Below are 14659 nucleotides of genomic sequence, written 5' to 3' on the forward strand. Positions count from 1 at the left end.
CGAAGACAATGTTTTGTATCCAATGCAACCACACCAAATTATAATGCATGGTAAAATACGAAACCCACCGGACCCCTGCTGGGAAAACGTTAACTTTCTCAGTTCCTGAAAAGTGTGTCTTTGTGGGGTTTGACTTACATATATGTCAGCGGAGGGTTCTCCAGGAGGTAGAGACCCAGGACTTAGCACAGGGGAGTTTGCTAGACTGCAGAGCTCTGGGAAAGGGTTGGGTATGGCCGGGAGGGATGATGTCCTCAGCTGCTGCTCCTCCTCCTGCAACCTCCTGGACAAAGGATGACAGTCATATAGTCAAACACACGTCTAGTATTAGCTTGTGTTCATCCCTGATACAACTACTAAGTGAAGTCTAAGGTCGTGACCTGGAACAGCCCCTTGAAAAGTGAGATGGGAAAAACTTTGAAATGAGAGCTGCTGACACATGTGAAATATGTGCAGGAAAGAGAGAGTTAGAATTAATAAAGCATCGATGTACAGTATCCAGGCTCATGTCTGTTTCCATCTGATCTACCCCATAATAAGAAATTCCACGGCAACTGGAAATCACAGACCCCCGCAGCGCGCTAGCTAATGTTCTGCAATATTTATCACACATCAATATTAAATCAAGACATCGCTTTAAAGTCGTTTTTTTAAATCAGGCACATACAGTACAGTGGAAGCTTGTGCCCTGAGAGAGAAATGATGATTTGACAGCTGATTATAAACTTTTCAGGATTCCCTTTTTTTTTTTTTTTAATGGGCAGGCCAGTTTCTGAAATTCTAGCTAGCTGGCTCAGAGAATCACTGTAGAAGACTCTTTCTCTACAGTGTTCTTTAGCAAACTGTCTCTCTGTAGAACCCAGTGAGTTCAAAAGGGAACGGGCCTTTTGATGTTGTCCCATCTGAGCTTGAGAACAGGGTTATCCAGAGGTCAGCCCTGAATAATAAGAACTTCAGAGTCTGTGCGTTTGAAAGAGAGCGAGAGAGAGCGAGAGAGAGAGAGAGAGAGAGAGGGGGAGAGAGAGAGGGAGCTCATAAGACAGAATACTCCATTACCTGATCATCCCTTTTCTGCTTCTGTCATATACTCCAAAGGCGAATAATAGGAGCTGACACCAGCTCTGCTGTGAATGCCTTTGTGTTTGTGTGCACTGTACGCATGCAGCCATACTTCTGTTGCCTTAGTGTGTATGTGTGAGTGAGCGTATCCACTTTTGAATGCATACAATAACAGCCTTAGGGAGAATATGGGGTTACTATTCCTCAAATTGAGAGAGACATTTGCACTTGGTACAAAAAGGAATGAGAATTTTTACCTTTCTCTCCCCACTGGTGTAGTTTGAGACAAAGGGGGAGTGACAAGGAGAAACGGGTCATTCAAAGGCTACGGATAGGGAGCGGGGAGGAAACGTTATGCCCAATTATCGAGAGGGTGGTGAGGAATGATAGTGTGGAGTGAGAGGCTTCTTTTCCAATGTAGAGAGAAGAAAAGAGCTCTGCATGTGTGTGTGTGTGTGTGTGTGTGTGTGTGTGTGTGTGCGTGAGAGGCTGGAAGGAGTTAGCTTAAAGTTTAGTGGCATACTTCTGTTGTGGTTCTGTTGCCCAAGTGCATGTGTCTGTATGTGTGCACATGTACAGTTGAAGTAGTATTTGCTGGTATATGCGTATGGCTAACTACAAGTATCTTCAGTTCTGATGGTGCCTAAGTTGTGTTTGATGTCACGGTAAAACCCCTGATGAACGGATACAATTTTACTGACAAACAGCAAATTCATAATTCCCTTCAACCGTGTGTTTGATACATTCAATGTCATGTGTAAAATGTCTGAATATTGCGGATATTTTCCTAAAGCCCAAGGTGACATCAAATTAAATCTTGGATGGGTAACAATGGAGAAACCAGCAAGAGTTAAGCTAAGAGTTTAGAAATGATCAAACCAAAAAAAAAAAACAGCCCAGTGTTGCCAACTCTTTTCCAATGAAAGTAGCGAACAGCATGAGCTCCAAAAGCTGTAACAGGGACAGCCCACCCCATCAGGCTTTCCTCCAAAGCCACTCCCCCAACAACAAACATGGCCATGGTTATTACTCACAGTTATCAAGCTGGTGGAGGACTCGCAATGACCAATAAGTACACATGCAGAGTGCGGTTTGTGTGAAAGGCCCATTAAGAAAGTAGACAGGCCGTCTTCATTCAGACCGAATGAAATGATTCCAACGGATATCTTCCCCGAACCCTAAACTGTAGCTCCTGTGTGTCCGCAGACAGACCCGGTAGCGACAGCCACATGTACCCGATTTTCTTTTTGTTGACGTTTTTTTTTTTACATCAGAGCATTTGATTTATTGATTGCTGTTGGGATGTAAAGACAATTTTAACAATTATATGAATATTTCTAAAATAAATTACCCAGCCTATCTTTATTAAATGAGGATTGATCAACTATCAAAATAGTCCCCATTTAATTGTCGGTCGACTGACTCAATGATTCATCTTCACTTATCTTTAAATTATCTTCAACATTTAAAAACTATAACTTCAGTGCTAACTGAAAATCACCTGTCACAGTTGTACTTTCGTGTCACTTTACAACAACAATTGTTGTCACTAATGTTTCTGTTGCATCGAAAAAGCCACACGCGTTTAGGGATGAAACTATATCCCTTAGGATACAAGTAAATCAATGTATTGTTCAAGAGAATTTTGGAACCAAAAAACTTGACTCACAGGCTGATGGACATAAACCTCCAAACCCTGTTTGTGTCATAATAACATTCATGTGGTAGCACCTTCTTTTTTTCTATGACGTTGGTTATTTCACTGTGGCGCTCCAGAGGGTGACTCACCCGACTCACTATGCCGCCCTGCAGCCAAATATAAGTTTATGTACATTTTTGTGAGAGCCGTGTGACATGCCCGTCTGGACAGCTCCATCTGGGGTTCTGGCACATTTCTATTCCCTGCCAAAAAAAAAACCCATCCAACTATGAGCTGCTGAAGAGGGGCAGAGCAATATATCAACACCGATATCTGTATATACTGTGGGGTCACCGACCTGACAGCGAGAATGTGCATGGGTTGTGACCGTCGCAGGCCGGTTTGGGAGGAGTCCGCAGACGAGGAGGAGGAGGAGGGCGGCTCCGGGGAGACGTGGCTTAGCGCGTGTGAGTGCTGACCCTGCCGAGGCTGGTTGTGTTGCATGTGATGATGGTGGTGTTGGTGTGAGGAGATCTGTCCATTGTGCAGTAGTGGGGTGGACTCTGTCTGCTGGCCACTGCAGTTGGAGTACAGGCTCTCCAGCGAAGAGTTCATATCATTCACCAGGGCCTCTAAATCGACGTCATCCTCTGGAGGAGACAGGTAGAAAAGGTGCACGTCACTGGCTGAGTTCAGAGAGAAACGGAGAGTAAAATCCCTCAAATGAGGAGTGCAAGACACGCTTCTGTAAAGTAGTGGAGAGGTTTCAAAACTTGCTGGGGACAAGTGAGCAAGGAACAGTGTGGAGCAGAAAACACATCACGAAAGCTGGAAAGAACATCAAACCCCAAATGCAATAAAACACAATAAAAGAAAAATGAAAGTCCTATAAGCGTGCTGTTTTGGTTTCAAATAGTTGAGGGACACACAAAAAAAAAAGAAGTTAAGTCCCTGGATATTGTTGGGACTTTCCCTTTCTATTTCAGTTTCTCTATCATTTCATTGTGGCTTTGTGGATTTGAACCCTTGACCTCAATTTGCCCCACCTTAATTCTAAGTAATACCAAAAAAAAAAAAAGGAAAGGAAAACACTAGCATGCACAAAACACACACACACACATGCACGCACACGCACACACACACACACACGTAACCAGTTTTGCGAGAGTGCACAATCAGCAACACTATCTTGACTAAGTACATTGAGCTGCTCTGGGAGCCAAATCTCCAGGGATAACAGGTACAGGCACAAACCTGTCTGTAACGCTGCTCAACTCTTACCACTGGGGTTCACAGCGAAGGCAGCGGCTCTAACTTCACCGCACGTATCAAACATTCTGCTTTTAAAGGTCTTTTAAAGCAGGATGTGGAATTCTTCTCAGAGGGGGAATCTATCCTCAAAGCCTCTGTGAAAACCTCTCGGCCCATTTTAATTCATGAAGAGAATTTTTCAACTGACTCCAGGAGCAGGTTGGATCAAAGTTTGAAGTGAGCTCAATAGAAGTGAAGCGCTCTCTCTCTCTCTCTCTCTCTCTCTCTCTCTCTCTCTCTCTCTCTCTCTCTCTCTCTCCCCAATTGCTTCATGCAGTGAAAGTTTTATCATCTGGGTGAACTGGGTGCATAACTTTGTTCTTTCTAAATTACAATCTCCTGTGGTCACTCATCTTATGATTAATAGATATTGGATATGAAAAAATAAATCTATCTCATGAATTCATCATCAAATCTCTGTTTTCAGATCCTTCTGACTGTACTGCAGGACACCAGTAAACCACCAGGGGGAGACAAACTCTAATCATACAGGGCAGGTGCTCTCAAATGTGTGGGGTTCATGTGAAGTAAACAATTATCTTGTATCTATTTCTAATTGTACTGTTGATTCTCTCAGTGGACACATGAGAAATGTGAATGTATCATTCTTAATCACTGAATGATAATCTGAAAATAGAATGGAGCAAAGTTTTTGTCAGCACTATCCTCTTCAGCACAAACTCCAGGTACAGCCGATGGTTCAAAAATTAAGCTTTTCGAATGAATGACTGAATGAAAGCTAATGATGTGCCATAGTTGAACTTGTATCATGAAGTCCTGCTGTCAGAACTCCAGGGCTTTAAATGTACCCTGCACTGTGTGACTCGTGTAACTTCCCCACAGCTCCGGGTGCAGGACACCTGACAGCTGGACCATGCGAGGTGTTGCGAGGGTCATGCCACCCTAAAGCAGCTAAAAGTCCCACCGCTCAGCAGAAAGCTGACGTCTGCAATTTGTTTGATGTAAAGTTTTAAAAGCAACTGGCTTCAAAGTGAGCCCCTAAGCCTGGCAAGGGATCAGTTTCCTGTGAAAGTATACAAGATGTTTTTTTTCTTCTTTTTTGTTCCAGAGGCAACAACAACAACAGGAGCCACAGGTTAGCAGGATAGCAAACATCCCCATCTCTTTCATGCAGCAGCATAGCTGTGGCTGCAGCACTGATGCTAAAATCTACCTGCTGAAAATAAAGATTTGCCTTTAAAGAGCCTTTTTTTTTTCTGAAAACGTGTCGGGTAGCTGCATCACAGGTGCCGGTGAATCGAAGGTGGTTAATCTGTGGGTATTAATAGTGACAAGTAAGCTGGGGCAGCTACTTACAGATAGCCCGGAGAGCTAAAGAGCTATATACCACAAGAGACAGGGTTCATACAACGGTAAGACAAAGGTAACACCGAAAGGAGCAATAACAACGGCAGCAGCAGCAACGGTAATTTAATAATGAATAAATATAAAATTAGGACAACATAATCAAAAAATACATCCAAATGCTGTGAGGGTAAATCAGAAACTCCATCAAAAGTGAGCAAAACTCCAAAAATGACTTTTACCCTGAACACATCATCTGCTCATCATCCATCATTCTCACTAGGTGAGACATGTGCCCTCAAGCTAGAGAGAGAAAATAAGTTTCCTCATGAATCTGACCTACTTTGGGATTGGCAGAGCACAAGAAACACAACCCATAAACCCACAGAGGGATGTAGGATCGGTGCGTCATTAACGGCCATGCGATTGCGATCACGTATGCATGTCACAATCAGGCAAACAAAGGCATGCGTGATGTGCCCGGGTGTGTGGCTGACAGATTGATGACACAGACAGCATGCAGGCAGGCACACACGCACCGGATTTACACGCATGAAGATCTGGAGCAGAGAGCCAACTATAGTTCTTTCTTTGACATGGAGTACAGACATTGTTTTGCCAGGCAAATGCATGTCATTGCACACCTGGCCCTACAACATTACAGTATTAATTAGATCCTCTGGAAGTAGCACACAGAGCTACAGATGTAGACGGAGCTGTTGACAGTGAGAATTTGCAGCTGCGATGCATCACTACAAACTTTGACACCAAACACTATGGGTAATATCAATACACTGTAAACGAGTCGCTGTAGCATGTGGCATAAATCTGCACCCAAGGTCTGAAAGCAGGTGAGAAGAAACTCCCACTCCACACTAATGTGCCGAGCAAAGTGAGTTTAAAGGAAGCAAGAATCTCTTTAGAACTGTAGCCACCTAAGAGAGGGATCTCTGTCGAGCATCTCTCAGGTATAACCGCATCAAATGGGTATAAAAAGGGTATTACACCTCTAGAGCTGCTAATTCTGTGTAATAAATGGATAAAAGACGAGGAGGCATTATTTATAAAGTACATGAATGCTTTAACATGTCACAGTGAAGACCTTTGTTTTCAAAATAGCCCAAGCTTCCTCTATTGTCTGAGCCACACATAATCATTCACACCATTGACTCCTGGACCAACAGGCCTACAAGCAACCAAAAACGGAGGAGGGGCCAAATGTCACAGACTTAACATCCCACATATACAAACACACAACTAAGTCAGGACTACAGTTCAGATAGAAGACCACATCTGAGCACCCAACCAACTCCCATGTTCCACCCTTTTCCCTCGTCTTCTTTTCTTTGTCTTTTCTCCGGGACAGAACCTGGTCCAGACGTCACGTTATCCCCGAGGCACAAGATGAAGTCCCTGAACCTGGCTCTTCACTGGCCGCTGCCTTCCTTATTCCAACTAAATAGAGTAAATGAACTACTTTCTTGTCAAGGCATGATTTGCATTCTTGAAAGCTGTCTTAACCCTTAAGAACCCACGGTGACACAGTCGTCACAGATACTTTCAGAAATGTTTTCCATGTGGTCCATTTAGTCTGTTTTATATCCCCTATAATTACCCTTTCAGGAAAAATGGGTTTGGGTACTTAATTGATATACGCTTTACTGACAAGAATCAGAAACACTGACACTGACAAGAAACACAAGGTGTTTTTTCTTAGGGAGTCTGTATGAAAACACTGAACCCTGGTCCTGTAAGAAAGACGTAGAGTGGAAACGTTTTCAACCAATTATCCAAACACCTTCCAGAACCAAAAATCGGAAACGTTATAAAAATCAAAAAAATGAAATGGATGTACCTACCTCTTCTGGAGTATTTCCAGATTTCATAAGTGGCCGTTGAGCAGGGAGCAAGTTCTATAACCCAATAGACAATGAACTGAGCTACATGACTGAAACCCCTCTGGCGTGTGGTGGGGAGAAACAACAAAGAGGAGACAGCATGTGCAGAGTACAAGCCCGTGACATCGCATCTGTGAGAGGCCAGAAAGGACTCACGTATCGCATGTGTCATGCCACGGCTCGGTACAATGTGGCCTCGTCATTCTTCTACTTATTTAAAGAAAGACTGCATTATTTTGAGCTTTGCAAAACACTTAACATCACAGTGAAACGTTGTGTGCAATGGCACAATTTACAGATAACATATTGGCAATATCATGTGGAGCAACTTCCATTTCAAATGTTGGCTTGCAATTGCCACGATACGCCGCTCAACGGCGTCTCATTCCAAGCATGTGAAAAAATGTCAGTTCATGGTCCAACAAAGCCACAATGTTCCCTCCAAAATGAACAGGTTTACAGCCTGTTCTAGCTTAATAGCAAGCGCAGCAAGAAGCTAGTGGCTCTATTTGAACCCTGTAAGAAACAAAGAGCGGGTTGACTGGAAAACAAGTTTGCCAACGTCAGAAAAAGATTATAATCCCACTAATGACACAAGAGGTGCTGGGGCTCAATTCAAAATCTCTGCTCAAATGACACCCTATTTGAGCAGCATACGTAGTACGGCTTGTGAAACAAGCTAAGATAGCAAAAGTACTTAAAAGTGGTGGCTGATTTGTCACTCATTACTTAAAGAATAAAACAAATTAAAAAAAGAGTGGGGGGGTAGAAGGAGATCTGACAAAAACCTAAATAGTCTGCAGCACCAGTGCTCATGAATCAGGCTCCCAACACATGTCTGGCATAATCTGGCATAAAAACACAACAACTGGGTATCTATGTGAAATATCATTATTCAGACGGTGAAAGCAAGAATGTTCCTCATTTAAAGTCATCTCCATTCTTCGGCCTCTCCGGTCCTCCTGACTTCCCTCCATTGCGGCTGATCCTGAAAAATGTAATTTCTGCTCCATTTATTTCCCATGCCAGGGCCAAGCGTTCTAATTCGCTCGTTGAGTCCTCGCAGGCTCCCCACCCTTACCTCCCATGCTGAGCCAATATTGTGCTTAAATCTCATGCTCCGATTGTCTCGGATGAACCCTGTATGGCACAATTAGATAGACGACGTAATTATAATGGCACCCTGTGTCCATGCGGATCACCCTTTGAACTGCTGAAATGTTTACAGCGGAAGAGACCCAAATATATATTATCCCCCTCGACCCACCCCCCGGCCCAGTGGAGGATAATGAGCAGCAAGCCGCTCCCCACACTGTACTGAGACGAGGGACACACACACACACACACAGACACAGTCACACACACACAGTCACACGTGTACAAACCCATAGTAGTAGTACCAGATTCCCAGGTAATTTCTATGACCTTTTTGTATTCTCTTACAAATGAAAATAAATGGAGAATACACAGCGAGCTTATGTTACACCAAGTCAATGTACAGTAAGTCCCAGTAGTATGCAATATCATATGACAAGTCCCACTACTATGTACAATCATATGTAATTTGATGTCAGAGTACAACAAAGTATGCTCATCTGTGTCATAAAACACCATTGTAACCCAGGAATATTTGATTGAATGCAATAGCACCAGCACACACACACACACTCACACACACACACACACACACACACACACACACACACACACACACACACACACACACACACACACACTTCTATTGGAGGTGGTGGACCAACCGTGATGGTTTGGAGAACTCCGATTGGCTGATTGCTGGAAGCTCGGACCAATGATGTCAGCTTGCCTGTGATTGGAGGACCGGTCGATATTGTCTTGCTGTGGGAGAGAGAAGCAAGACAAAAATGAATATTTTGTCACCCCACTGGGAACTTTGTTACAGGAGCTAAACATCCTCTAAATGACATTTAAATGTGGTTACACCCCTAGTACATACATTAGTTTATTTTTTTTAAGAGAATGTTATTTTATGTTATAGATCATGAACCTGAGTTCCTCAATGATTGGTCACAAAGTTAAGAACATTAGGTGGGACCATTTCAAACACAGACCTGAAGAACAAAACTAAAGCAGAGCTGCTGTGGTCCTAGCAGTGGTACGAGCGTACAAGGAAGAAAGAGGCTGCTTTGCCCACAATGTTTGCTGAATCTCATTTTATCTACGAGATCATGTGATCATTTAGGACTTCTAAAGGTAGTCTCACATGCTTGATCCAAAATTCTACACGTGGGCTGGAAGCATGTTTATCATTACATTATCTTAACATGTTTATCTTATATCATTCTTTTGACAAGTTTCCCATTTGGAATGCTACAGGTACGTTTAAATAGGCTTCAGAAAGTACAACAAATACAATCAAAGAGTTGAAGTACTCTTTCGACACACATGCCTGTGTGAAAACACTGCTACGTCCCACAAACAGCGTGTGAACATGGCCAGGTGTGTATCAGAGAACACAGGATCAGCAGTATAAGATACCATTTAATGTCCTCATTTGACCTTTCTATTTCCATCAGACTTCCTGTGACAACAAAGCTGTTCAATAAGAACAAAGAAATCACAATAAAGCTGTTGTGTTTCTTAACATATCTGATTGAGGAGTGGGAGCAGCACGCACTGTGTACTTCTTCTGATGCTGTAATAAAAGCGGTGTCGTAAAAGATGTATTGCCCAGTCCTAACTTTATCGACAATCGTTACCACAAATTAATAAAACCTATAGCATTGTAAATAACAGCTACTTTCAATTGCATTTAGAAGGTTTTAGATGAATTTTAAGTTAGATGTGTGTCTCTTTGCAACAAACTGCTTAAAAGACGTTCCTGAACGAACCATTTTTTCAATGCAAATCTCAAATGTGTCCACAACATTTTCATTTTTTAGAGCTCAAATTAAAATACTTTCTAAAGTCGTACATTTTAAACAACTTTACTTACAAGACTAAATGAGCAGTTGGAAGAGAATTGACCACTGTGAGAATAAAGCTTGAGGTAGAATTCCACTCCGACGACTCGATTCTTCAAAATAAGGGCTCAGTTGGATAGTTTGGAAATATATAATCCATGATTTAAAGTTAGTAGTGTTCCTCCCTGGTGTCTACATTCAGACTAAACTGGATCTAATTGGAAGTTCAACGTCAGCATATGTGTCTGTCCACCACCAGCCCCAACCGCTCTTCTACACCAACTAACCCAAACGCATCCAGTCATTACATTGCATTGTTCCGTCTTTGTATTGTCTTGTGTTCCAGCCGTCTTGGTTGGATCGGAAAAGAGATTTTGGAGCGTAATGGGTCTAACCTGCTTTTGAAATAAAAAAAATAGAGTAACCACCGCATCCCCCATTTGTTCCCATCACATAGCAAACCCCGCCATCATCACACAACGTGTGGGGGTCCAGCTACCAGACTGTGACTGATCCCTACCCAGTCACCCAAACAGCACTGGGACGCTGGGATGGTACAGCACAGCGTTAAGAGTTTGTGTTGTGTGTGTGTGTGTGTATTCAGGACAGGATGGTCATGGTTCAGCTCCACTGAGCAAAAACGTAGGGACTCTTTCTCACCATGTACTGGTCTTGAATGCTGTTTTGCATGGCTGTCTGGGGGTAAATGAGTTAACACACACACACACACTCTAAAGGACTAAAGGGCTCTTAAAGCACACCGTGATCTTTTTTGTGGATCTTACCAACAAAAATCCAAACCCAGACAGCCTTTGATGCCTCAATAGAGAATTGACAGAATGCTAACTTGGGGATTTAATCCGATATATACTGGCCATTTAGCATATTCCTCAGCCATGCCATTGCCTTACTCTGCATTTGGTTATAGGTTTATTGAAGCCCATAAGGCTGAGACTACAAAGAGGGGAGGAAATAAAGAAAATAAAAGCCAACATTTCATCTTTTTTGTCTGCTGATGAAAAAAACACAGAATCTGTCACAGTCTTTTATATTGTATTTTCTCATCCTGTTTCTCGGCCTCTCTCACGCTTATTATTTTACACAAAAGCAAAGGCGCGCACACACACACACACACACACACACACACACACACACACACACACACACACACACACACACACACGTTGCCGTTAGAGCGGGGTCAAAACAGGACTGAGGGTAGGCCAAGTTTTGACAAGCAGCATGTAAGGGATCTTTCATATTGATGTAGTTGAAAGCAAATCCAAATAGGAGTCAGTGGGCCCCGGGTTCAGCGTTTTAAAAGGGGTCAGCGAAAGGCCAGAAAACAAGGTTACGGCACTGAAAGCAGGACAGACACAGAGGTCTGGAAACTAGGCCTCAAACAAGAAGTAAAAGACTGAGACGCATGTCAAAGCTATGCCTTCAGAAGAGGTCAGATTCATGTTAAAGTAATGTTATGACCAGGAATTGAATATGAATCAATTAGCTTACTGAGAAGCTTTTGGCTCAGAAAGAGCACGAGGGCCCGTCATAATAGCGTGCACGTCATAATTACCCTACACGTCATGATTACCCTACACCCCTGCAGCTGAGAATAGACCGGATCCATAAGAACGTTTCCAGTCTATGAATATACATTTCCATCATGTTTTGATTTACCTAGAACTAAATATTATCAGAAAGCTTTAAAGATGTGAAAACTTTATACTCAAGAGTCCGAGACGTGTTCCTGGCAGACCATTCTTGCTGACAGTCCTTTTACAACATACATGAACACTAGACATGAAGTGGGAATCCCTTCTTACACAATTAACCAGAATGAGATCAGGAGGTGATACTAATGTCTGCTCTTGTGCTTCGTTTATCTGTTTGATCATATTTTAGGAACTCAGCTGTAGCTGCTGTCACAGCACAGCTGAGCCGCTGACAAGCAGAGCCGTGACATTTATTTTCATAACATCAGCCGATTTAGTCTTTTAATCATCTTTTCTTCCTAATTCAAATGAATCAATTCAAACATTACCGCACTATTACGTTAGCTATGTTGGGGATGCCTTTATAATAGTTATTATTGTTTTATTGGTATCACTAAGACTATTCGACGGGTCTGTGGGAGTCCCGTAGAATTAGGAAAGTTTTGAAAGATACAGCTGCATTAGTAGCCCTACTTACTGAAATATTCACTGGCTGTTTAGCATCACAAACCCACAATATATGTTCTAAACACAAATACAATATGTATCAGAACATCCCATATTTAGACAACTGTGGAATAGAATTCCTATCCTGGTTATCCTTCCTACCCTGCAGCAAAGAATTCTGACATATTTCGGGCCTACAAACGCAGGGATAGCTACATAATGCATGCTGGGAGGATCTCAACACTTTGATGTTGTAACATTTCATTAAACTCCAATGTACTGAAAGCGACGACCGGATGAGTCAGAGCTGCAAAATCAACATGGTCACCGGGAGCCTTAAGAAAGTCCACACCGACACCTGATTTCTAGGAAATGACCCTCGAACAAAAGCAATGACACATTCACGTTGCAAATGCTCACGCAAAACAAATGCAACCTTCTGATATCTAGGAATACCTGTAGATTATTTGTCACACCGCACACATCCTGTTAATGTTTAGTCCCAGAGAACAACACAGCTATCTCCGCCTCTCTCACGGTGAGCGTTAAGCTAGACTCTGCTTGTTTATCCAGTGACCCAGCTTACGCTTAACATACTGGAAAGCACACGGAACTTTTATACATGACAATATTATGTTTTGGCATACAGAGATTCTGTGAGCTGTGGTTACACAGCATTTCAGTTTGTAATCTACACTTATACATTTACATAACCTTGTAAAATGTATTATTGGTGCTGTAGTTTCTGGATTAAGGGTTCTTTAATCAGCTATCGTCCTGCCACTAACAATCCCTGCTTTGCACATACCACCGTTTACTCACCGGTCACGATCATACCAACAGAAACAAGATTAAAGTGCCGATGTAATCCCTTGAGTTTCGTATGAATGGTATCTTCGCCTGAATCTGTTTTGAATTGCTGCTGCAGTTTTATCAGGGAAAATCTTCCAGAACCCTGGAATTTCACAGTGAATGGATTTCCTCATTCAGCAAGTCAAGCAGCAGTCAAGGTGCATCTGTTATAGCTGAATGCTTCGCAAACAGCCGAGTGAGTGTGTGTCTGAGCATGTGTGTGTGTATGTAAACTAAAGTGTGTACATTAAGGTCTGTATACTGTGGCTTCAGCAGCATATACATCCAAACCGCTGGCAAAGATTAAAGATCTAAATGATTCCTCACTACATTCAGATTTGACATCTTTGAAAAGCAGCCTCCATTAATGGAACAGTCCATGTCTGCGGGATTAAAAAGTTTGATTGTTGTTGATTTGATTTCAATTAAAATCATCCAAATGACGAGACAACCGAGACGGCTTGGTGTCTTTGAGAGAACGGGAGGCATAGCAGTGTGAATGCAATGAGCAGATATGTGGTAAGCAGAGAAGATTAGTCTACACATATTTAAACTGCTCTGTTTTTGGACACTATGCGTATATGATGTTTCACCTCAGCGTAAACTCAAGACCTATTCCCTGTAGTTTGACTTTTGCTGGGTTAGCTCTTTAAACGGATCTGTTATTAAATGTACGCCTCATTACAAGTTATGCTCTTTAACAATGTGGATTAAACTTTGCAGCTGAAGCAATAAGACATTAACACAGAAACAATATACATGCTAGCGACCCTGACTTCACTCTACCACAGACACAAGCATGTAAGCACGCACACACACACACACACACACACACACAAACACACACACACACACACACACACACACACACACACACACACACACACACACACACACACACACACACACACACACACACACAGTGTCTCATGTGAATCTTAGGTTTCTGTCTCTCTAAGCTGTGGAGATCTTGGAGACTCTAACAGGCGGAACTCTCTCATCTAGGTCAAAGGTCACAGATAAAGCCGTGGCCCAGATGACGAGCAGACAACAGACGAGCTTCTGATCGGGCCGATAGTGCTACTGCCCTAATACAAATGTTTGGAAGCCCTTTGCTCTACGTTTTTGCAGTGGAGCACCTTACATATGACATTACTTAATAATAAATGAATAATGCATCTTTATTCACACACACGCACGCACGCAGTCAGGACAAGACTTAACAGGACAAACTATAACCAAAGCCCATTCTTTTATTTCCCCATCCAGTGTCTAACTAATAAACCAATAATAATATAATACTAAGAGCATCTAAAGGGCTGATCAAGAGGAGCTGGAAAAGGCAGGACTGTTGGCAAGGACCTTAGTGACCTGAATTCACACTTGAGTACTTGGCTCACTCTTACTTTGCCATGGTAAATAAATAAACAATAAGGGGGACAGAGTTCAGATTTCATAATCTCATTCAGCTAACAAATTCGCAGAAGTCTT

At 42.5% G+C, this 14659-nt stretch overlaps 1 protein-coding gene across 1 annotated transcript in view; it reads right to left on the reverse strand.

Moving 5' to 3' along the window:
• The window catches only part of LOC142938161 (growth factor receptor-bound protein 10-like), a 58702-nt gene that overhangs the window by 31046 nt on the left and 12997 nt on the right, over positions 1-14659 (reverse strand). The window contains exons 3-5 of the mRNA XM_076081406.1: positions 8973-9069; positions 3057-3348; positions 139-283 (exon numbers count right to left, since the gene is read on the reverse strand). Coding sequence (XP_075937521.1) covers positions 139-283; positions 3057-3348; positions 8973-9069 — 534 coding nt within the window. The remainder of the gene's footprint in view (positions 1-138; positions 284-3056; positions 3349-8972; positions 9070-14659) is intronic.

The sequence above is a fragment of the Anarhichas minor genome, unplaced genomic scaffold, assembly GCF_050575085.1.
Source record: "Anarhichas minor isolate MPS153535 unplaced genomic scaffold, ASM5057508v1 ptg000080l, whole genome shotgun sequence".
Lineage (NCBI taxonomy): Eukaryota > Metazoa > Chordata > Actinopteri > Perciformes > Anarhichadidae > Anarhichas > Anarhichas minor.